The sequence below is a fragment of the Protopterus annectens genome, chromosome 2.part0, assembly GCF_019279795.1.
Source record: "Protopterus annectens isolate FY-2018-M chromosome 2.part0, PAN1.0, whole genome shotgun sequence".
Classification (NCBI taxonomy): Eukaryota; Metazoa; Chordata; order Ceratodontiformes; family Protopteridae; genus Protopterus; species Protopterus annectens.
In genome coordinates this window covers 1,843,792,843-1,843,819,334 of record NC_056728.1, presented here as the reverse complement: position 1 = coordinate 1,843,819,334, position 26,492 = coordinate 1,843,792,843, and the positions used below count along the sequence as shown (strand labels likewise).

Sequence of the window (26,492 nt, the reverse complement as noted above, 5' to 3'; positions counted from 1 at the left end):
AGTTGAAATGCCCTTCTTTGGTAATCCTGCTGATGTCATTCATTGTGAAATACACTTTTGGGGAAGAAGTACTTCAGTAATGTCTGTGGTGCTAACTATAACTAGTGCTATTAGTGTAATAAACTAGTTAGGTAGGGATTCAACTCCCAGACATGACAGGTGTGTGTGTTTGTAACTAATATCCTGTGTAGAGGTGGCTGTGAGTGTGTGACACATGTGGGCAATGTTTAGGGGGTTTTGCTTATTTCTTTTATGGTGGCCCTGCTATATATAACAATGTCAACCATTCTGGGATAGCAGATGTACATTAGCTGAGAGGCTGGGGTGCAAAGCCATACCCATACATGTGACATCAAGACCAGCTAATCACAGTTAGCAACCCCACTATTACCCAGAGCACACACTCAACCCATGTGTCATACGCACACACATGCTTAGGCAACAGCCAATATGTGGGTAGTACACTGCATATTGACCACTGATAGTAACTATGCAGCGATACCAGTAGGCTACAGAGGACATGTCACCCTACACATCTGTCCAATATGCACGTACATGCAGACAGTGCACCTCCACCATGTTCCTCAATGGACACCTGCACCACCTATGGTGCCTTCACATGTGACTCACAAAGGACATACCATGACTGACAGCATACCCTGTATGGACAAATGACACTGACATCAGGGAATGCTGTTAGCATGCTATCAATGTAGGTACAGGGTAAACCTGCTGCCCATTACCAGTTCCTAGCACAGGTGGGCAAGACTGGCACATCTGATGATAATCTGTGCTCACAACATGGGCCAGACACCACAAGTACAGTAGCACATGTCACTGTACATGCATGTGGGAGGTGTGCGCATCCCTGACACCATCCATGTCATGGACTAAGGAACACATACATGGCAAGTAATGCACAGCATTGGCCACACACAATAGTCACCCAGGTGACTGGATGGGGGATGCAATACCCACCTGTGTGGGCAAATGCAAAAACTACAGGCCTGAGCCACAATGCAGACCATTGATGGTGGCACTGGGAAGAATCTTTTGTATTTTTATTGTTTTTATTAATAAATCCTGGGTTGGTACACTGTATACTGATCTGGTGGACTTTGTTATAATCATTGTGGTTCCACTACTAACAAGAGGAAAGCCTTTATTGTTACTGGAGAATTGCGCCTTTACTTTTTTTGATGACAAGGTATACCCATCACCTGCCCTTGTACTGCCTGCTGGCACAGTTGACCACCATACACCCATGCAGACATGCACCCATGCATGTCAGAACTGGCACCCTGTGCATTCGTCTGTGTGTTGTATGGTGCGTATATCCACATCCACACTCACTACAACCCCCCCAGGGCATACTGAAGCATGCTGTCTGATGTCTGACACCTCCTCATACTCTTTGCCCTTATGACCTCCATATGACCCGTGTGGTGCATGTGATATCTGCACATCGACGTGTTGTGGCAATCCCACTAGTGATGAGTTGCACTCCTGGCCCTGCCAAGTGTCAATGTGTGTGCATCCCTGTGGGAGTGTGTCTGTGTTGATGCTGGCACCTGTTCATGCAGACAGGGACATGTACGTCATCTACCATATATCTACCGTATCCTTGTTGCAGATGTCACTCACCATCACATATATGTTCTGAGTGTTCCACAGCAGGTAACCCATGTGGCACAGCCAATAACTGCATTAAAGTGTGATAGCACTACATAGTTGTCAGGGGGTTTGATACCCTGTGCTGGTAGGTATGTGATACAAACATGCTTCAGTTTTACTCTCCCACCCCTCCCTGACATGTATTTGCCTCTGTCTACCTCCCCCACCCCCTCTTTGGTGGGTGTGGAGCCCCAAACCTGCTTTGCTTAGGCAGCAGCATGTGTAATTTAAGTGATGCTCATGATCAGCTGATGGCCTCTGCCCAATTTGCAGCCCTCCCCAGCTGATTGAATGTGGAACAGCTGTGGTAACATTTCCATAGCCAAATGCATGGAAACACACTCCAGTACCTAGGAACATCATGGTGATGTTGGCCCTTTACAGTCACTGTGAGCAGGAACTAGATTTTGGCAAACAGCATCTCAGATGGATTGGGGATTTACCTCTAACAACATACACTGTGGAAAGGTGGCAGCAAACAGGATGGGGATGTGCCTGACCTGACTACAGACTGTAAGTGCTGCTATACTGCATTTGGAGTAATGTTGGTTTAACAACGTTTGTCTGGATATGCCTGTCATACATTTCGTAATACTTGCCATGTCAGTTCCATGTATATGAGGAATCTCCATCTGTAGGGTCATCTGCAGACTGGGCAGTGTTGTGCCTTTGGTTTCATGTGTTAGCCACGGTGCATCTATCTGTGGAATGCAGAAGGTAGTGTGAGGATTGCAGCCTCTAGATGGTGATGGCCGTGACAGTTACTGACTTCATATCCCTCATAGGACATATATTGCAACAGACCCTGTTACAATGGTAAATGTATGAGGTTATCACAGCAACATGTCTATACTGGCCCTGTATATATGTTGTCAGCCACACCTCTGTCAACCTTTGTACATATGTCATGCATGAAGTGGTGCATATGTGCTGTACACCATAAATAGTGTCATCATATCTGATAACAAGCCAGTGATATATCGGATTGCTACACATGTCATGTACAGTAGGGGTTATATATCATGACATAACCTGGACATTCCGTAGATGTTTGTACAGTACTGAGGTCTGTGTAGTGATGGTGAATGTCGACAGTGTGTGTACTGTTAATATGTACATTAGCCTGTGTACAGACTGTGGTAGATGTCATTGTTCTAGCTTCCCTTCTATCTGATGTTACATGCTGCCCCACTGTATGATACTGTTTTGACGTACATGTTTGTAGGGCCATACACACACATGTCCCATACCACAGACAGCCATCAGACCAAACTGTGTAGCAGCCCAGTATATGTAGGGTCATTCTGTGAGTGGCACACATGAGGATGGTGTAGAACAGATAGTCCATATATAGTAATAATATGCCAGCTTACCATATGTGGCTGTGGCTGTGTTCACATTGGTTATGCACTTTCACACAGGTGTATCTTACCCTGTGCTGTGACATGGCTGTTTAGCCTGCTATATATACAGGTACATGTCCATTGCCCCATACAAGATGTAGGCCAGTGTTGAGCCAGTCTGCCTGTAGCCTGCAGAGTGCACTGTTACATGCCTAGCAGCCTAGTGTACTTACCCAGTGAGATGTCATGTGCTAACTTGCCAAATGTACTGCTGCCGGGCCTCCCTTAAAGGTCATGTATGTCAGATAGAGCAGTGGGATGCTGTACAGATGTATGTCAATATCTAGTGGGTAGTATGTGTCCATGGCACCCCTGTACCAGCAGTCATTATGTGTCAGGTCATACGGGAATGTGTGAATCCAAAACCTATGGTGGTAAATGTACACCAGTCGTTATGTGTTATACCCATCAACATGGCTATCTACATCGGTACTGTCAGGCCTGGTACACATGTTGTGCATGAAGGGATTATGTGTAAACCTCTAGTCTGTACAGGGTGTGTCCAAAGTTCCACATATATTGGCCAATATCTCTGCTGCCCTCCACAGGGGCATTACATGTTAGTGGCGGTACTTTACAATGATTTCCTTAGGATGTCTGTCAGTAGCCAATAGCACACATGTTATAAGCAGATGTCACCTTCCACACACACCATGTCTGTGAACACAATCCCAATGACAGTAGCAATGGTCAAGCAATATACCTGCTATACATACCAGACATCCCCTTGCACTATGACTTTGGGACTATAGGGGCTGGAGTAGGGCTACACTCCAAGTCCAGGACATATGGTGGAAATATATGTGCATATACTTATCCAGATAGCCATATATATATATATATATATATATATATATATATATAATTACACGTGTACTACTGCCAATTACCACTGTCATGGCAACCACCCACTATAAATCCCTACAGCATGTGGGTGTGGTCCTTTTGCATTTCCTGTGTGATAGGCATCCTTCCTGTGTATGGGCATCAGTGTTACAGACAGTAGGTAGTGATACCTCTTACAAGAGAGCCTGCACACTCAGAGCAACCACATATCCGTAGAGGGATCAGGAACTACAGACAGACTGTGACTAGAGTTGTGTTATGCTTTGCATAGTACTGGTGTTACAGGGTGTGTGTGTGTGTGTGTGTGTGTGTGTGTGTGTGTGTGTGTGTGTGTGTGTGTGTGTGTGTGTGTGTACATACTAGTGTACCTTGGAATGCAGTCTGCCTGCATAGCTCACTACTGTGGGCCTATCCTCTTGCTGGACAGAGGTATGCCTATCATGTGTTCTCCGTCCACCACACATGTCCTGTGTCAGATATTACACTGGCAGTGTGTGTTGCATGCTATCAGTGCATGGCTACATCCATTTCTGTGTCTAACCTCAATTCCCTGACTAAGGGTATGTTGCAGACTATCGTGTAACACCAGCACCTTGCTTAGTGTATGGCAACAGTGGTCCACATATGTGCTTGTGTTCCAGCCTCTGTCCGCCATCTACATACCAAGCTTTGCACATATGTCATGCTGTTGGGGGTTGTTCTGTAGTGGGCTGTGAGTATATCACACTGCCCTTGCTGCCATTATGCCGCTGTTGTTGTATCCCCCACACATACAGTGGGGCTGGGCCATATATGTGTGGGTGTCACCTACACAATACATGTGTGCCCTTATGCACTCCAGAGACCAGTGTATGTAACAGTGGTATATGGGCCTGTATTATTGCGTGTAGGTAGGGAGCACCTTAAATGACCTAGGCTGTTACAAAATGTGTGGGTATCAGGAGTGAGCTGCCACAAGGTAGCTGGATGTACAGTACCATATACTTCACCTATATTGACATTACTTACATGAACTGGGGTACTGCAAGCCTACTGGCTCCTGCCATACAGACTGTTCTGTTTGTCGGTGTGCTCGTGATGGTGTCAGTTATGCCTTGTTATGTACTAGTTACAACCCATTTGATCACAAAACGTCTCTACCTCCTACTTAGTTTGTACAGAGTGTAGATAGAGGCTGCAGAACTACACACCTGCAGTACATACTGTTGATTGTTTGGTATCCTGTGTCCCAGTCTGTCTTCACTATTGTACAATTTGAAGGGCTTGGTCCGGACAGCAACAGTTGTGAACCTTTGCAGACTACTGTATTAGTGTAACTGTTTCACAGTTGCAGTACTCTGTTTATATGGTTGTCAGTATCTGAACAGCTATATGACATGGCATATAGAACTGTTATAGTACACAATCAAAGGATTCCCATTTCCCCAAACCTGTGTGTGGTGTCTTTCCTATGACCTTTCTATGGGTATATGTTGCAGGCAACGATTGACATTTATATGGGTGGTCCATACAGTGTCCAGTTGTTCTGGTGTTAACTGCATGCATAGTGGCTGTTCCATATTGTCTGCACCTTCTGCATATGTATCTTACTGTACATATATCTGCGTGTGTATGTGTAGTCACATGTATATATATATATATATATATATATATATATATATATATATATATATATATATATATATATATATATATATATATATATATATATATATATATATATATATATATATGTATATCTGTATCTGCATATCTGTGTCTGTGTATCTGTATCCTGGGGATGTTGATGGCTTCCACATATTACATGTCCTATGGGAGGCAGACTGTACTTGGTAGTGTATTGCAGGGTGCATGTGTTTGGCTGTGGGGGGATGCCTATTCGTACAAGACATATAATGTGTGGCTTCTCTCAACCCCATTAACGGTGCATGTGGACATATGTGTATTTCTTAAACTGCCATTTCTATCTACAAATGCATGGCCATATATACCTATATAGATATATGTATCTGCAAACATATATATATAAAACTATGTTCGTATATACCTACATAGATATATATCTGTGTACACATATGTAATGTGCTGTGTATTTGTAGACATACAGGTGTAGACACATATAGGTGTCGATGTAGGCATATGCATGTATATATGTGCATATATATTGATATATATATGTATATAGTTTTAGAAATCAATTTATATATATATATCCACATATCTAGATATGGTGTATCTGTTTAGATATTAATATATTTACACACACATGCAGTTAGATGTTGGTATAGATTCTCTGTACTGTTGCATGACTGGACTGGATGATATGTTTCTGAAAACATCAAATCTCTTTTTATCTGTCATGGCTTAGTGGTAAATCACTTTGTCTATGGTGTGCAGAGTCCTTGATTTGAGCCTTGCAAGATATGTTTATTTTGTTGCTGGGCAGAACACAACCCTTGCTGGATACACAGTGATTTAGGCACTTTAAAGCAGTTATAAGCAGGTTTGCGTGGAGCTAAGCAATGCCTACACAGGTTAAGCAATTCAGCAGCTGAGTATAAGAAACTGTAACCAGACTTTAGCAGTGCTTACCTCCATGCAAACCTGCGCAAACCTTCTTACAACTGCTTTAAAGTGCCTTAATCACTCTGTATCCATCAGCCCTTGTTCTGCCTAGCAACAAAATAAACAACCTCTGTTAGGCTCAAACCCAGGACCATGCACACCATAGCCAAAGTGATTTATCTGTAAGCCATCTCAGATATACATAACCTTACTGTAGTCACAAACATATCATCCATCCCAGTCATTCAACAGTACAGAGAATGTATTCCAACATGTAGATGCATGTGTGTGTGGAAATATATTAATGTCTAAACAGATACAACATATTGATATATGTATATATATATATATATATATATATATATATATATATATATATATATATATATATATATATACATACACACACATATATGGAAGCATATATATATATATATATATATATATATAGGTATATAGGTTCATAGGTTAATAGGTTCGTACTAGGCTATCTGCCCTAGGGCATTTATAAGCCTAGCCAGAGTGTATGTGGCTTACACCACCCCTTAGGATGAGAATACTACGCCCTTTTAGGGTTTAGTTTACTATGCCTATGTCTAGTAGTGACACAGGGATAACCCCCGGGGTAAACCTACGATCTCCCATCCACTCATCGAGATTTCTCTTGAATAGAGTCAGTGAGGGGCTCTGCCTAACATGGACTGGGATTCTGTTCCAGAGTGTAGGGAGCCTCTGGGTTATGAATCTGTCCCTCCAGCACGTTCTATTTATTTCTGTGTTGAGGTTTAAGTCACTTGTTCTCATGGCTCTGATGGATTTGGATTTTCTGAGGTGGAGCATGTCCATTAATTCAGGATTGGACATGGCCTTGTACGTCAGGCACAGATCACCTCTGAGTAGGCGGTATGCGACTGAATAGAGCTGTAATTTTTTCAGTCAGGCAGCATATGACATATGTTTAAGACCCTTTATCCTCTTGGTGAGGAACTTTTGGGTTCTTTCCAACTGCTGCATGTGTCGGGTGAGATACATCCCAAATGGGGCATTGTACTCAATCATTGGCCTGATAAGAGAAGAGTACAGGGGCACAATGACCTCTCTTGATCTAGATGTGAAACCCTTCATGATAAGGTGGGCAATATAGAAGGTCTTCCTAACCACTTTGGCAATGTGAGTGTCAAATGAGAGGTTACTGTCAACCTGGGTCCCTAGGTCCCTGATTACCTCTTCCGTACTTAATGGATTACCGCCTATGTGGTAATTTGTTGGTACCTTGTTTTTCCCAAAGGGTATGACTATACATTTTTTGGTGTTCAGCTTAAGGCCATGGCTCTGGCACCAATTATCTGTTTCTATGAGGCCTCTCTGAAGGATGTTTGTCTCCGCTGGAGTATCAATTATGGCGCCCAGTTTGCAGTCATCTGCGAACTTTGTCAGCCACAATCCTCCTATGTTTGCCTGTACCTCGGAAAAATAAATGCTGAACAAGAGGGGTCCCAGGACTGAGCCCTGTGGGACACCGCTTGTGACTGGCTTAGAGTCTGACATAGCTCCAGCAACTATGACCCTGTGGGTTCTGTCCTTGAGCCAGTTTGCAGCCCATCTTGTGACATATGGGTTTACATTTAAGCTGGTGAGTTTGTCTATGATGCCCGAGTGGGGTATTGTGTCAAAGGCTTTTACAAGGTCAAGGTAGGCTGTGTGAACTGCCTTACCCTCATCAATGGCCTTAGTGACTGTTTCAAAAAAGTCGACCAAGTTCAAAAGGCAGGATCTGCCCTTGACAAAGCCAAATTGGGTAGGATCCAATGTCTGTAGGTCCCCAATGTCTTTGTTTATGAGTTCCATAATGATCCTCTCCATAGCTTTGCAGACCAGGCTCCTCAAGCTTATGGGCGGTAATTTCCAGGGTCCATAGAAGCACCGCCTTTGTGAAGTGGGACCACTGTTGCCGTACGCCACTCTTTGGGTACGTATCCTGTAAGGCTAAGATTAAACAGCAGCCTTATGTGTGGGTTTAGTTCCTCTTGGAGTTCATGTAGCACACAGCCCGGGACACCATCCGTCCCATTGATGCTGTGGTTTTAGCTTTAGAGAGGGCTCTCACCTGGGCATCTGAGATGTTAGGAGGCTACACTCTGCTGGGATAGTTATTTCTCCTTTTGGGGGAGGGAGGAGAAATTTGCACTGAACCTGTCTGCCAGAATGTTGGCAATGTCAGTGGGTTCAGTGTATTTTGTGTCATTTTGGACTAACTCTGAGCATATCTGGGAGTTTCCACCCAGGTTTCTAACATAGCTAAAGAAGGCCTTGTGATTGTCTTTGTGTCTTTTTGCGATTTTTCTCTCAAAGTTGGCCTTGGATGATTTTATGAGTGATCGTAGTTTTTGCTAGTACTGATCAGAGATGCCTTCCCTTTTAGGGATTTTGCTCTGTCATGTAGTAGCTTCCTCCTCCTGTTGTAAAGTTTGTTTATGGTTGGGGTCCACCAGACTGGGCGCCTGCCTTTGGGGGAATGGGTCTTGGTTTTATTTGGGATTGCATGATCCATGCATTCTTGAAGGTGCCCATAGAAGGCATTTGCAAAGGATTCAGCAGTGTGGGTTGTGGTTTCCACTGGCCCAGGGGCCTTGAAAGATACCACTTCAGTCTTAAGAAGTGTGAAGTTTGCTTTTGAAAAGTTCTTCACTGTGGTCTTTTGTGCAGGGGGTGGGGGCGGGATGTGGATTTTCAGTGAGATTAATTTATGGTCTGATCTTACCAAAGAGGGATGTACTTCCGGTGTGGAGCATTTTGTCCCCATGTTTGTGATGATCAGGTCTAGTATATTGTCTCCTCTTGTGGGAATGGTGACTAGTTGTTCCATTGCATTTGAGTTTATGAATTCTAGGAACCTTTGGGCTAGGGTGTTGGGGCTTGAGTAATGTTCCCAGTCTATGGTTGGGTAGTTGAAGTCTCCCAAAATGATGGTATTTGGAGAAACATTCATACTCTCCAGTGTCTTCAGGAAGGCTGTGTGGGGTTCCTGAGTTTGAGAGGGTGGTCTGTAGCATGCTACAAACTGTAAGGCAGTTTTGCCTATGGTTAGTTGCACCTGGATAGTCTCCGATGCTTCGCATTGCCACTAACCTGGAGGTGTGGGTATCTTTGATGAAAATGGATACTCCCCCTCCTTTTATGGTTCGGTCCAAGTTTTGGGGCCGGAAAGCATGATATGAGGTAAAACCTGATAGTGCTGGGGTGCTCTCAGGAGCTTTGAACCAGGTTTCAGTCACTGCACAGACATCGATGTTCTCCATACTGAGGAGGGCTTCGAGGGTGTGCATCTTGAGGTTTAGACTTCTGGCATTGAGCAGCATTACCCTTAGTTTTTTTCTACTTGTGTTTTCTAGAGAGGTAGGTTTGTCATTTGAGCCTTGCCTAAAAAAGGCACTATGGGGGTGGCAAGAGCCTTGGACAATATCTGGAAGCCCAGGGGTGACAGGTGCAAGCCATCCCTTGCGAAGCAGCGTGGCTTGTCAAGCATGTCATCCCAAGCAGACAGACACTGGATCCCCTTAGAATGACACCAGTAATTAAGCCAATTGTTAAAAATGATCATTTTGTCTTTGTACTGTGGCATCATTCTTGGTGAGGGTAAGATGCTGCTCAGGGTCAGGGTCATACTGGCCTGGGCTACATAATCAGAGAGCTCCTCTATGTCTCTTTTCATGTAGTCCAGGGAGGTACATCTCAGGTCGTTCACACCGGCATGTACAATGACTGAGTCATATTTGTACTTGCTGTGGAGTGACCTGAGTGCTTGTGTTATGTGGCGGATTCTAGCTCCCGACAGGCAGCTTACTGTGACCCTCTCCTTGTTCAGTCTGGTGAGCGGGACGTCAGTGTGCCTGACTATGGAGTCACCTATTACAAGTGTGTCTGGCATGTTGTTTGGCCTTAAGGGCTGTGACTGTTTAGCACACTGACTTTGTGAACTATGGGTTTCATGTGCTATGTCTTGAGGTGGTGGTCCGTATATACGGACATGCATCTGTAGATAAGGTGGGAACATAGCAGAAACATATATGTCCACATGTACCATTAATGGGGTTGACAAAACAACATACGTCATGCATGAATAGGTATTCCCCCCCCACAGCCTAACATGTCTGCTCTGCAATACATTACCAACTGTTGCAGATCCCATAACCAAGACCTTACACGACAAGGGCACAAGATGTTAACAGTACTCCATCCCACCTCTATTATGTCAGGCTGGTATCAGTAAAATATCATGCAGTACAGTCAGGCTCATAATGACTCCCATTTTGCAGTCATCTGTTACCATTGTTAGCCAGAGTCCCGTACTGTTGGCCTGTACTTCAGAGATGTAGATGCCAAACAACAGTGGTCACAGGACTGAACCCTGAGGTACTCCACTTGTCCGGGGATGGATTTGGAGTCAGTTACACCTACAGTTTGGGTTCTGTCAGTAAGCCATGTGGCAAACCATCGTGTGGCATAGGGATGTATGGCTGGATTATGTTAATCTATGTTTCCAGACTGGGGGGTGGAGTTGAAGGGCTTGTTGAGGTCCACATAGGCTTTGTGGACTGCCTTACCCTCTTCAACAGCTATGCAGGCAGAGTCAAAGCAGTCAATCAGTTTCAGGAGACAAAACTAGCCCTCCATGAGCCCAATCTGTGTGGGGTCCAGTGTTTGAGGGCTGCCAATGTCCGCATTCAAAACTTCCCTGATAATGCATTCCATGGCCATGTAGATCAGGCTCATCAGACGGATGTGATGGTAGTTTCAGGGATCTGTGGAGTGGGATAACTGCACTGTGTGCCACTCAGTGGGCACTAGGCCTGATGCGAGGCTATGATTACACATGACAGTTAGGTGAGTTGCCATTTCATTTTGTAGTTCATGTAGTACATAGCCCAGGATGTCATCTGGCACCATGGATGCTGTATTCTTAGCTGTGGATAGTGCAGTTCCTGCCTGTGTGGCTGTGATTACTGGGCAATGGAACTCTTTTTGTACTGACATGGGCCCTTTTGGGGTTGAGAGGGGGTGAATGTGGCACTAAATCAATCTGCCAGGGTATTGGCACAATTCATGGGAGCAGTCTATGTAATGCCATTCTGTTGTAGCTCAGAGCACTTCTGAGCATTGCCAGTTAGATTCTGGACATAACTATAGAAGGCTGTGTGGTTGTCTGTGGAATCTGTGGGGATTTTAGTTACATAACCAGCTTTGGAGGAGTCCATGAGGGATCTCAACGTCTTACTGGGGCTGGTAAGAGAGTTGTTTGCATCCTTGGATCATCCTTTTCTCTTCAACAGTGTCTACCTTTTGTTGTATACTCTGTTAATGGCAGGAGACCACCAGACTGGCTTGCTTATTTGGGAGGTGAGCATCGTGGTTCTATGTGGGATGTCAGGAATCATGCACAAGTGGATGTGCTCATAAAGTGTCTTAGTGCAGGATTCATCAGTAGAACTGTCAGCTCCTGTCTCGATGGGTATCACAAACATTGTCACTTCTGCCTTGAGTAGCATGAAGTTGGCTTTGGAGAGTTATTTTACAGACAACTGTATATACATTCCTGTCACATGTTCAGTTTGATTAGCCTATGGTGGGATTACTTTGGTGAAACCTCAGTCTCATATACTGTTGTGATGGCTTAGTGGTTAGCTACTGTGACTATAGTGTACAGGGTTCTGGGTACATGACCTGCAAAGGCAGGTTATTTTGGTCTGGCCAGAACAGCAGTTAATGCATACAGACTAATTATGGCAATTTAGGTTAGTCACACTCAATACAATTCAAATGCCCTACTTTGGCAATCCTGCTGATGTCAATCACTGTGAAGTACACCTTTGGGGAAAGAATACTCCAGCAATCTCTGTTGTATGTGCTATAACAGCATAATGCTGTAGTATGATATAGAACTCTGGTAGGGTTCTAGTCTCACACATGGGAGTTGTGGATGCTTTTGTGTCTGTTCCTATGCCTGTGTAGAGAGCAATGCATGTTTGGCTAGTCACACTCACTACAATTTATTTGCCCTACTTTAACAACCTTGCTGATGTCACTCACTGTGAAATAAACCTTTGGAGAAAAAATACTCCAGTAATTTCTGTGGCATGTTCTGTAATTGCATAGTACTGTAGTGTACTAACCTAGTTAGGCAGAAGTTCTAATCTCAGATGTGACAAGTGTGTGTGTGTGTGTGTGTGTGTGTGTGTGTGTGTGTGTGTGTGTGTGTGTGTGTGTGTGTGTGTTGATGTTTGTTGTTCGTGTCCTGTGTGGAGGGGGTTGTGAGTGTGCAACAACTGGGCTCAATGTTGAGTGGGTTTTTATAATTTCTTATATGGTGCCCCTAGCATAAATCACAATATCCACCGTGCAGGGATAACAGATGTGATAGTACAAAGTCAGTCAGGGGTTCGATACCCTGGACTGGTAGGCGTGTGACACAAACATGCTTACCTTTTACTCTCTCAATCCACCCTGACTTATCTTTGCCTCTGTCTGCCTCTCTCACTCCCTCTCTGGTGGATGTGGAGACTTACACCTGCTTTGCTTAGGGGCAGTGGCGTGTGTATTGTCAGTGATGCTCATGATCAGCTGATGGCCTCTGCACAGATTACAGCCCTCCTCTAGCTGATTGCATGTGGAACAGCTGTGGTAACATTCCCATAGCCAATTGCATGGAAACATACTCCAATATCTAGGAACATCATGTTGGTGTTGGGCCTTGTCATTCACTGTGAGCAGGAACTAGATCTGTTGTTTGCCAAACAGCATCACAGATGGAATGGGGACTTACCTCTGACAACATACACTGTGGAAACAGGCCAACACACAGGAGAGGGGTGTGCATGTCTTGACTACAGACTGTAAGTGCTGCTATACTGCAATTGGGGTAATATTGGTTTAACAGGGTGTGTGTGAATATGGCTGCCCTACATGTTTTAATACTTGTCATATCAGTGCTATGTTTATGAGGTATCCCCATCTGTAGGGTCATATGCAGACTGGGCAGTGTGTGGTGCCTTGTGTTCCTTGTGTTACCCACAGAGCACCTATCTCTCAACTGCAGAAGGTAGTGTGAGGATTGCAGTCAGTAGATGGTGACAGCCGGGAGAGTTACTGATGTCATATCCCTCATAGGACATATGCTGCATCAAACCCTGTTACGACAGGTAATGTATGAGGTTATCACAGCGACATGTCAATGTTGGCCTTGTGTTTGTGCCTCCAGCCACAACTCTGTCAACCTTTGTACATATGTCATGCAGTAGGGGGTGCATATGTTCTGTACACCATATTACTTGACAGCATATGTGATAACAAGCCAGTGAGATATCAGACTGCTACACATGTTATGTATAGTAGGGGTTATATTTGAGGACATAGCCTGGGCATTCTGTGGTTGTGTGTACAGTACTGAGGTATGTGTACGTCTGGTAATTGTCTAAAGTGTGTGTATAGTGCAAATGTACCTTGGCCTGTGTAGAGACTGTGGTAGATGTCATTGTTCTTGGTCCTGTTCTATCTGATGCTACATGATGCTCCACTGTATGTCACCCTATAAGCTTACATGTTTGTAGGGGTGAACACACATGTCCCAAACCACAGACAGCCATCAGACCACACTGTGTAGCAGCCCAGTATATGTAGGGTTGTTGTGTGAGTGGCCCATATGAGGATGGTGTACATCAGATAGCCCAAATACTGTATTAGTACGCTAGCTTACTATATGTGGCTGTGTTCACATTGGTTGTGGTTATGCACTTTCACACAGGTGTCTGTTACTCTGTGATGTGACATGCCTGTAGAGCCTACTATCTATGCAGGTAGATGTGTATTCCCACATAGGAGATGTAGCCCAGTGTTGAGTCAGTCTGCCTGTAGCCTGCACTGTGCTTTGTTACATGCTTAGTAGCTTACTGTACTTATCCAGTGAGATGTCATGTTCAGATACTTGCCAGATGTACTGCTGCCTGGCCACCATAACAGTCATGTATGTCAGACAAAGCAGTGGGATGCTGTTCAGATGTATGTCACTAACTAGTGGATAGTATGTGGCCATGGCACCTCTGTACCAGTAGTTATTATGTGTCAGGACAGACAGGGGTGTATGAATGCTTAACTTATAGGGGCAAATGTATATCAGTATGTACATGTTATACCCATCTACATGGCAGTTAACATTCATATTGACAGGCTTGGTCCACATGTCTTGCATGTAGGGGTTCTGTGTATACCCCTGGACAGACCTGAGTGTGTCAGACTGTCCACATATATTGGCCATATCACAGCTGTAGTCCACAGGGGTGTTACTGTGCTAGCAGTGGTATTGTACTATGCTAACCTTACGATGTCTGTAAGTAGCCAATGGCGCACATGTTAACAGCAGATGTGGCCTTCCACACACACTATTTCTATGAATACAATCCCTATTACAGTAGCGATAGTCTACAAATATATTTGCACTACATACGTGACATCCCCCTTGCACTGAGAGGTTGGGACTACTGGAGCTGAGGTAGGACTCCACTCCATGTGCAGGACATATGGTGAACATATTTGTATAAATATGTATACATATATCCATATAGATATGTACACATATACATATCATGCTTACACTATGACAACAGTTTTAAACATATGTGCCTGTGTTTCAGCCTCTGTCCTCCACCTACATACTAGGCTTTGCACATGCTGTCAGGGGTTGTTATGTAGTGGGCTGTGTGTATGTCATGCTGTCACTCCTGCCATCACTCCACTGCTGTCGTGTCCTCCACACATACTGGGCGGTTGGGGCTACATTTGTGGTTTCACCTACACAATACATGTGTGCCCTAATGCACTCCAGAGGCCAGTGTATGTAACAGTGGCATATGGTCCAGTATTAGTAAATTTGGGGGGGGGGTGCACCATGACTAACCTGGGCTGTTACAACATGTGTGGGTGTCTGGGATAAGCTGTTTTAAGATATTTGGATGTACTTTACCATACAGTCCACCTTGGGTTAATGCAGGCCTACTTCTTCCTGCATACGGGATGTTCTGTATGCCAGTGTGATTGTGATGGTGTCAGGTATGCCTTGTTATGTCACAGATACATCCCATGGTGTCGACTGGGGTTTGTACCCCCTAGGGATTGTGTACAGAGTGTAGATAGAGGCTGCTGACCTATACATCTGCATTACATACTGTTGATTGTCTGGTCTGCTGTGGCCCAGTCTGTCATTTCTAATATACTACTTGAAGGCCTCGGCCTGGACAGCAACATATGTCAACCTTTCCAGACTACTGTCATAGTATAACTGTTTCACAGTTGCATTACACTGTTCATATGGATGTCAGTGTCTAAACAGCTACATGACATGGCATATACCGCTATCATAGTACACAAATAAAGATTTTACATTCATTTATGCACACCTGTGTGTGGTGCTATACTCTTTGATATCTCTGTGGGTATATGTTGCAGGCTATGAATGTCATTCACATGGGTGGCTCATACAGTTTCCAGTTGGTAAGGTGGTGACTGTTGGAATACTGGCTGCTCTATATTGTGTGCACATACAACATATGTATATTACTGTACAAATCTGTGTGTGTGTATGTGTAGTTACATATATATATATATATATATATATATATATATATATATATATATATATATATATATATATATATATATATATGTATACCTGAATCTGCATATATGTGTCTGTGTATGTGTATCCTAGGGATGGCCATATTGTGTCTGGTCCTGGTTATGGGATCTGCACCACTTGGTACTGTATTACAGGGAGGTTGTGCTTGGCTGGGGGGGGTATACCTATTTGTACCAGACATATATTATGTGGGGCCTCTCAACCCCATTAAAGTTGCATGAGGACATATATGTTTTGTTACCTCCCCATTATCTACAGCTGTATGTCCGTATATACCTATATATGTGTATATATATATATATATATATATATATATATATATATATATATATATCTGCTGACATATATATTACCTGCGGTATATATTTAGACATGTAGATGTGGACATTTTTATCTATAGATGTAGGCATTTGAATGTTTATATGTTCATACATATTGATATTGTTTTATATATATATATATATATATATATATATATATATATATATATGTGTATATATATATATATATATATATATATATATATATGTATGTATATATATATATATGTATATATATATATATATATATATATATATATATATATATATATATATATATATATATATATATATATATATATATATATATATATATATATATATATATATATATATATATATATATATATATATATATATATAAATATATATATATATATATATATATATACACATATATCAATATGTTGTAACCGTTTAGACATTAATATATTTACTCACATACATACATCTACATGTTGGAATACATTCTCTGTACTGTTGAATGACTGGCCTGGATGATATGTTTGTGAATACATCAAGGATATGTATATCTGTGATGGTGTAGTGGTAAATCACTTTGGCTATTGTTTGCAGGGTCCTAGGTTTGTTCCTAGCAGAGGCTGCTTATTTTTTTGCTAGGCAGAACAAGGGCCATTGGATACAGTGTGATTAAGGTACTTTTGAACAGTTACCAAGACACACCCACTGGGTCCACAAACCCAGCGCACACTAATAGCAAAAATAGAGAAATCTTGATGTAGGTAACTATAAAGGCTGTCCTCCACCTGTATTTATAAAGAACAAACTGACCAAAAGAATAATCCAAATACCAGCAACCTCTTTATTTAACCACACCGTCTCGATAATAACATAGATTGAGCGTGCTTTCATCTCCTATTGTGAGACTTCATCAGAATCTACAATTCACCACATTAGTTTTGTTTAAATGCACATATACTTAATCAATCATTGCTAATAGTTGTAAGTGGGTTTGCATGGGGGTAAGCACTGCCTACACAGGTTAAGCAATTTAGAAGATTAATGGGTGTAGGACACTGTAACTGGATATTAGCAGTGCTTATCTCCACGCAAACCCATGCACACAGCCTTAAACTCACTTACTAGTGCTGACATATGCTTACTACTGCTTCTTGCTGCTTAACCTAACTACTGCTTTATGTATAATGATACTGATATCTCACATGTGCATTTCCTGCAGTACTCCAGGATCTATATATATATATATATATATATATATATATATATATATATATATATATATATATATATATATATATATATATATATATATATATATATTCTTTCGTGGCAGCAGTACTCCAGTTCATATATATCTGTTATTCCATGGGTTATACAACATACATATTACTCATAACGTGCTTTGCCATGGGAAATGGTATGTCTCAGTTACCTTCCTGTTTCCCCCCCTCCTTTCTCACTTACATCCATGGGGCGGTCCCATTAGAATGGGTCCATCCAACCCGGCACGCCTCGGCCCATAATGTCTTACCCATCATTCCCTCCACCCCTTCCCTCCTCCACATGAATCAGCCTTCCCACAGGTTCCATCTGAATCTCACCATACCACTACACATTGCCCACTCTCCACTTCTCGGGACCCATCATGTAAGTTGTCTCACCCCATGTATCTTCAGTGTTCCCACACATTCAGTCTTCAAACATACATATCCTTCTTTGCTTACCTGTGAGGCATGGTATGTTACCCCGAGGACTCTTTTAGCAGAATGTTTGGGGTCGTCCCGCTAGGGACAAGCATGTGTTTGTTTAAGATTAGACTTTGCAGGTTGACACTGTTTCTCCCACTGGTAGTATCCTTCCAGTAGTCTGGGTAGCAGTGCTGTGCAACGCTAGTGGTGCTTAATATTTGATTTGCATGATATTTGCCTTTTGGCATTAATGTCTTCTTCATTACATGTTATATATGTGTCTTGTATCCTTGTTTCATGTGTATGTACGATGTATGGGGTCCTGGGAACTTCAACACTTTATTTCAATAACACCTCACATCTGGCCTTACTGCAGTACTCCAATTCACATATTATTGTTCTGTGGCAGGTTATACATTACACATGTTCAATTTGATTTTCCAATGGTGAAGATTTATTTGTTCACACCTCACTCTTATGCATTGGTATGATGGCTTAGTGGTTAACTAATGTCACTGTTGTGTAGAGGATCCTGGGTTCGAACCTTGCAGACGCTGTTGATTTTATTGCTGGGCAGTACACGCGCTGTTGGGTACAGGGTGATTAAGGCACTTTAAAGCAGTTGTAAGTGGATTTGTGCAGAGGTAAGCACTGCTAACCTCCAGTTACAGTTTCCTACATACAGTTAGCTTCTACATTGCTTAATCTGTGTGGGCAATGCTTACCCCCATGCATATGCACTTAAACACGCTTACTAGCGCTTATATATGCTTATTACTGCTTATTTGTTCTTAAACCTGCATACTAGTGCCTTATTCATTATGACACTGACACTTCACATGTGCATTTAATGTGGTACTCCAGGTCATATTTAAATTTTATTATGTAGGTTATACAACGAAATTATGTAAAAATATTTTCATATACAGATTTCACATGGAAAATGATATGTGCTGTAGTGGGACTCAAACCAGGAATGCCTGTTTGTTAGGCGGATGCTCTAACTACTACACTATTACTGTGCTGCTTCATTTACATATATATTCCTTGTTATCCTCTTCAGCCTTTTCAGCTGCTTTATCTGTAGCTAAGTGATGGGAAAACCCATGTACCTACAGTTAGCTGTACTTGGGGTTTTAAAAGAAATTACTACAAGGGTTTCTTCATGTTTTATTTCAGTGTACTGTTGCTGTTGAACACATGGGGACTGTAGGTGGGGATATGTGGACACTTATGAGCAGTCTCGCTCTTTAATTTACACATTCTTCTGTTCTACTTTGCAGGGGTGTGTTTATTCTGAGAGCTCTGCTCTCAGACACGCCCCCTGCACTCGCCCACACTCCGTGTAGCATTAGGAGTTCAGGCAGCGCGCCTTCCTTGATATGCATGGTGCGCTGCCATCCTCCTCTTAAACTGCCGATTAGTCCTGCACGGAGGAATCTGGGGGAATCTTTTTTTTTTTTTGAAAGAGTGCGCCATTTTGCACCATGGCCTGGCCCAAGCCTGTTTCATGGGAGGCCTAAGGCATGTCAGAAAATATGCATTCAAAAAGCTAAGTGTTAATTTAGGTGGGATCTGACTAAAAGCAGAAAGGTAATTATAGTTTATTTGACTGCAAATTATTATTATTGATAATAATAATAATAATAATAATAATAATAATAATAATAATAATAACATGATAGCCAAATCTTGAGTATCTCGGGCATGTATGTCTTTTTTTTCTTCTGAGGAGAGGGCCAGCTAGCCTGTCACAGCATAAATCTGTTTGTATGGGGACACTAAAATACATTTCTGATATCTAGGGGAGGCTAGTGAATGTTTATATAGTAAACAATAAAAAGGGGCTGGTGTGCGTAACAACAACTGATAACCTGATATAATGCCGAAACAGTGTATACACACCCAATGTGGAAAAAAACAAAGGAAAATCCATCGTTCAGAAGGTATTGCATGCTTGTTTATTGTATGACAACAAACTAATAAACTTTATTTTGTTTCTTTGAGAGTTTACTTACTAGCTTGCTTCATGGATTACCCCGGAACAATAAGTTTTTTTTTTTGCAGAGGGACAAGTCTCCTCCACTCCCACACTAATGCTAATTATAGATTCTAATTCTGAAATCTCACAGTACCAGGGAATGGGAATATTCCACTACCTGGGGTTTGTAAACCTCATGTACGTGTCAACCATCTGTTTCTGTCAACCAAACAGATATTGGCATTGTGCACATTCAATGATACATGATTCACCCATATATATGTGTATGCATATATATATATATATATATATATATATATATATATATATATATATATATATATATATATATATATATATATATATATGTATATAGATAGATAGATAGATAGATAGACAGCAATCACATAAATGTCAGCAGAAGCTTTAGAGTGCATGGAGTAAAATAGCATAAACCACAAAGAAGTTTCCAGCTTCCAAATGTCATTGCAGCATATGTATTTTCCCAGTGAAACACAGACCTTGATTTCACCACATAAGTAGCCTCATCAGTGTAAAATCCAATATTTCAATATAGAAGCCAGATTTAAATACCATTACCAGTCACTTGATCAATACCACCCTATTAAGATCTAGTAAGGCATGCATTAATTAATCCAAAATGTGTAAAAATAATGAGCAAAATATGGTAACCATTTGAAAGGTTGGGACCCATGTGTGAGAATCCCATAATGTGGAGACTGAATAGCTGAACATTCCCTGCAAAAGTACTCAAGGAGAAGAGTGATGTCCAATATTTGCTCTTCTAAAGCTTTAGTCTTTATTTTTTTGCTTCCTTTTTGGCTTATTGGTCTTGACATATTGAGTCCCGACATTTCTATAGGGAGCCACAAAACATTTATGTCATCCATACTTAAATAAATATCTATGCATGATAGCTACAACAAATATTTAAATTAATAATGTTCATATTTGAAAGAGAACTCTAGCTATCTGACGGTAAAAGGCCATTTGTGTTAAATATCTTTAAAAAAGCTATTCATTTAATCCTGTTGTGTACATCAAATCCAAATTTATTATCCACAACTGTTCTTAATTATTTAAATCACCCATTTGTTAACCAGGTCAGTCCACTGGGCACACAGTCCCTTTTCAGTGGTGACCTAGGACCAATGTCTGGTTAAGTGACTTGCTTAAGATTAGACAAAGAGACCCAATGAGGGCAGAGTGAATCAAACCCTGTAACAGGAGAACTACAGCTAATAGTCTTAATCCTCTTCTTCAACTGCTATTTTCTAAAAGCTGATCTCTGCAAGGTACCAGGACATTCTAATCCAAACTCACTCTTATTAATGCCTATAAACAAAAATATAGCAGCAGCATGTTTTGATGTATGCTTTAACAATGCACATACCTCCTTCTGCAATGAATATTACTAAAATGTTAAGAAATTTGTTGCTTCCATGGGCAACTTGTCTGGCCAACATAATAGGCTCCACATGCACACACTGCCATGTAAACAAGCCATTCAGACCCACATTATTAAATATCTACTCTCAAACGTCTTGCTGGTATTTACAGAACTGGAATACTTAGTCTGACAATACATTCTTGCAGAGTGTATATTTGCCACAAGGAAAACAACCCACCAAAACATTCTAAAATGTAGTCCAAAGGCACTTTACTGCAAATACATAAATAAATAAATAAATAATAATAATAAATTAAATCTTATTTAGTCAAGTGCCAGTTCCAATTAATAGATTATATTTTAAAGCTGTTCATACCATATGGTAATTTAACATTGGGGTTCGATCTTGTGTGTCTGTGATAGTAGTTTCCTCATATTTAATAAGTTTGTTCCTAAACTTGCTCAATTTTTAGACTAGGCAGTTTCATTATGGTTATAGCCTCATTCTCGTAACTGATTTTCTAATGACTGAAACTGAAGAATACAATAGCCAGAATCCTTACAAATGCATACTGCTATCAGAAACTATGAGTAGGGGCTCAGCATCATGGCATAGAGGGATAAAGCCTTAATTATGCCCAGGTGACCTGGGTTTGATTAGCATCTTACAGTGTCTGAGATACTGGCAGGGAGGGATGGGTTTGTACATTCCATTAGGGGGTGGTATTTGTCTAGGTGTTCCCTGCAGGAAGGCATGGTCCATAGAGGGCAGTAGTCATCAGATGTAACAAATGCACACAGATGAGAGTGAATACCAAGGGTAGGTTGTAAATGAAAAAGTCCCCTGTGGAAGCAACCCATGGCACAACCCTTCCCTCATGCTGGCACCATAGCCATAGAACAGACATAGTCCAGTGTCAATAGGAGACGCTGATAGACCCAGCAATGGAATTGGGTACTGATGGACTTGGGTACTGGGGTAGCCAGAAAGAATAAAGTAGAAGGGGAAAAGATGTGATATGGATTGAAACTGTCACTCAACAAAAATGCATTGTGTGCAAAGGACTTGTTATAAATAGCTGCACTAATTGTAGCATCAATTCACGTGGTTAGTGTAAAATACAAAAACATAATAGTGAACAGATAAACGTTAAGTCCAAAATCATTATTATTAATATAAATCAAAAATCATTTAAGCTGTTGAATAGTCCCTTTCTACAGCAATCAACAATCACTATGATAACATCTCCACATCTCAAAAGAAAACAAATATGAGTTGCTAACTGGGTCATAAAGCACATGCTTCTCAAAAAAAACCCAAAACAAGTAAACGTATGTAGGGGCAAAAGCAGCCTCAATTGATGTTCCATTGATTCAATGGTAGCAGTTTTCCTGAAAATAAAAAAAAAAAAAACATTCATATGCAAGTCTTGCCTTGCAAATATTTGCAACCCACATCATATCTGAAACAAATTAAACTAATAATAATATAAAGAAAATATTGAATATATATATACAGTCAGTCCATGTACATGCTTGGATTGCTAAACTTTCCTTTACAACTTCCAGTGCACAATCTGAATATCAAAGGCTACCCCTCCAGACCACCTGAATTCAGATTGTTTCACTTTTCTGCATTAATCAGTTAAACAGTGTTTAACTAATTGCTATATTACAGGTCAATGGTAGGATTTTTCATAGAATTTTTCTAAGAAACTTTGATTTTGTAGTGGGATTCACTGCAATGTGTTATACTGTGTGAGCTGGTAAAGTCCTTTTGTTTTTTCCCCTTTATTCCCAGTGGGGGAGTTAGTATATATAACATGGGAATATTACATATGATGTGTTTAAAACTAAGGTAGAATAAGCTTGTTTTCAAATTAAAACTAAAACATATTTTATTAATTGAGGACATAGCTACTTTGTCTCGTGCATTTAAAATTACAAACCTTCAATCCTTTAGTCTTTAGAGGCTTTAACATTTGTATTACATGCACAATACATATTTATTGCTGTTTTAGTCTCAAGTGCTCATATACCATTAACAAAAGTAATTTCAAAAAACGCTAAATTAGCTGAAGTCCATCAAACTATACAGTTGTGCTACACCATATGTTCAGCAAAAAAAATACTCAAGAAAATTTGATGACTATTCTAAAAAAAAAAAAAAAAATACTAGTTCTCCAGAGTCATACCAAAAATATGCAAACTGAAAATGCTGTGCTATATATTTCATACAAGTCCATTACACTTTATGTTCCCACATCCATAACACAATATTGGTGAACATATGATGACAATAGGGACAGATCTACCTCCCATCCCTATCCCATTTTCTGATGAAAATATTAATCTTCGAAAAACAAAAAATATATTTTTAATATGTAAACCCTTCCTCTGGATGACTGTCACCATTGAAGCGACACCCTGACTCCATGTACAAAAATGGGAAAAAGGGGTTGTGGATGGATGGATAAGCTTCATAAATAACTCTAATAATTTAATATCATTTGCAGTCACTGATTTATCTGAGGTTAAGGCCTCTACAAACAAATCCAGTCCTTAGCTCTGAGTATTAAATTATAAAGTTCATGAATATCTGCTATAATCATAATCCTAGTCCCATTATATTGTATCTTATTAACAAATTCTAAGAAATCCCTCAAGTCTTTAACTACATACCTTTTATCTTCAAAAAAAAAAGTTTTTCACTTTAAATCAATGAATGCAGCCAGAGGTTTAATTTTTGAGACTATAAAAAAAAACAACATGTCTAAATGGTGTATCACTTAATGACTGCTGTGTTTTGGGAATGCCATATATACCTGAATTACTGGTTTAGTCACTTTCAAAAATCTAAACAAATCTGAGTCAATGCATTCATCAGGTACCAAATCATTTATAATAAAATCTGTGTTATGATATGCTAAAAATTCTTGGATACAAATTCATATTGATCCTCATTTAAAGGTAAAAACATTGAATTGATATATATATATATATTTATTTATTTATATTTCAAACTGTTCATTTACACTGACCCATTGCTTTTATCAGGCTTCATCACTCTAACATTCTTGCTGTTATTAAGCCCCTTTATCACATTCCATTGACCTTTATTAAGATTAAGATATTTACCTTGATTTTTGTTAGAACTGAGCATCTTCACCACCTTTTCATAAACCCTGGGAACTAGATCTGCCCCTATTTTTGCCAATATTATGTGATGAATGTGGGAACAGAAAGCATGGACTTCAAAATATAAGAAATATCTCACATAATATTTTTGATTTTTGGATGATATTTATATATTTTGGGATGACCCTGAAAGACTAATAAACATATTTTTAATTTGTTTACAATAATCATCAAATCTTCTTGGTTTCACATACTTGTATAGTAAAGTCGAGATGCATTTTCCTGATATTAAGCTCTAAAGAGATGAAATTAGTGGTGAGCTGTTGTCTACTACATATAGGAAATCCACCTTTTCAAATGGATACTTGTATTACTCTAGTTGTCATCCTCACCAGCTGAACACAAAGTTTGGTTAAGGGACAGTTAGTAAGGCTATCTCATCTTGTGTTATATGATACAATCTTTTTTAAGGAGTTAGTGTTTTTAAAGAACATATTTTTGTAAGGGGATAGCATTTACCCTTAGAAAATGAAATAAGTGAGGAGGTCTGTTCATGGCAGTCTAATAGTTTTAGACCCATTGTAAAAGTCCCCAATCAAATTGGCAATAATAGTCATGAGACTCTGCTTAATGTGAGTGCATCTACATGTAATGCCCGTGGTATCCTATGTTTCCCTATTATTTTAGACAATAAGAAATCTGACTTTGATTTAGAGATGGTTATCCCCTTTAGTAATTTTTTTTTTTTACAATATAAGGAATATTTCGACCGGAGTTCTGCTGTGGCGACCCCTAACCGGGAAAAGCCGAAAAGACACACACACATAAGGAATATTTTAAGTAGAAATTGGGATAGTACCATAGCTGCAGGTCCTTTAAAAATCTTATTGTACAAGTACCCCAACTGTATGTATGAAAGAGGACCAGTTTAAATTTTTTTTTCAAAGAGTAAAAAAAATACTGGTAACAGTAGCAGTATTATGTCAAAATGTGGGACATGCAATCAGTGCAAATTCATTAATGATATTTGTGAGGAGGAAATCCCAGGAACACCTTTATATTGTTCCACATAAGGGAAAGTTTGAATGTAATACTAAGCGGCTAATGTATCTTGCAAGCTGTCATGTGATGTGTTTTATGTCAGTAAATCAGAACCATCTTTAAAATGTAACTACAGCTTAATAATTGGGGTTATGAATAATGCTTTATGTAGACTTGCTAAAAATGTAATACTTTTTTTAAAGATATGCCTTTTTTTGCTTTGGAAAAAAATTCAGCATTTAATAATGAAGGTAATTGTGATAAAAGTATATGGAACACAGAGAGTTATATTTTATTGTATTTATTTATTGTCATTTATTACCCGGGTTGGTTCAACTGAGACAAAGGCCCATTTTCAGTGGAGACCTGAGGAGAAAAGCTCCAGTTGCAACTTCAGACATTCAAAAAAAACCACAGTAATTACTACAAAGACTACAAATTACAATAGTAATATTGACAAGAAACATTTACATAAAATGAAATTAACAAAGAAAATATTTATATACAAGTTTCAAAAAATCCAATACAATAGCAGCAGGATAAACCCTGAGTAGGAATATTTACAAGAACCTGATTGTAGATATACTGTAAATTGGAGTGTTAGAAGAGCAAGAAAGAAAGGCAGATAAAAAGAGAGAAAAACTTAAAGTAATCAAAAGGAGAATTTAGCAAATCAGGTCGAAGCTTGGCAAGGGCAGGACCAGGTCTTAAGAAGGTAGTGTTTGAGTTCTAGTTTGAAATGGAACCTATGGGGGATA

At 40.3% G+C, this 26,492-nt stretch overlaps 1 protein-coding gene across 1 annotated transcript in view; it reads right to left on the bottom strand.

The window, feature by feature from the left end:
- Window positions 1-26,492, bottom strand: part of LOC122792897 (carboxypeptidase B-like) — a 531,601-nt gene that overhangs the window by 197,633 nt on the left and 307,476 nt on the right. The window contains exon 8 of the mRNA XM_044060455.1: window positions 24,238-24,244. Within this exon, the coding sequence (XP_043916390.1) occupies window positions 24,238-24,244 (7 nt within the window). The remainder of the gene's footprint in view (window positions 1-24,237; window positions 24,245-26,492) is intronic.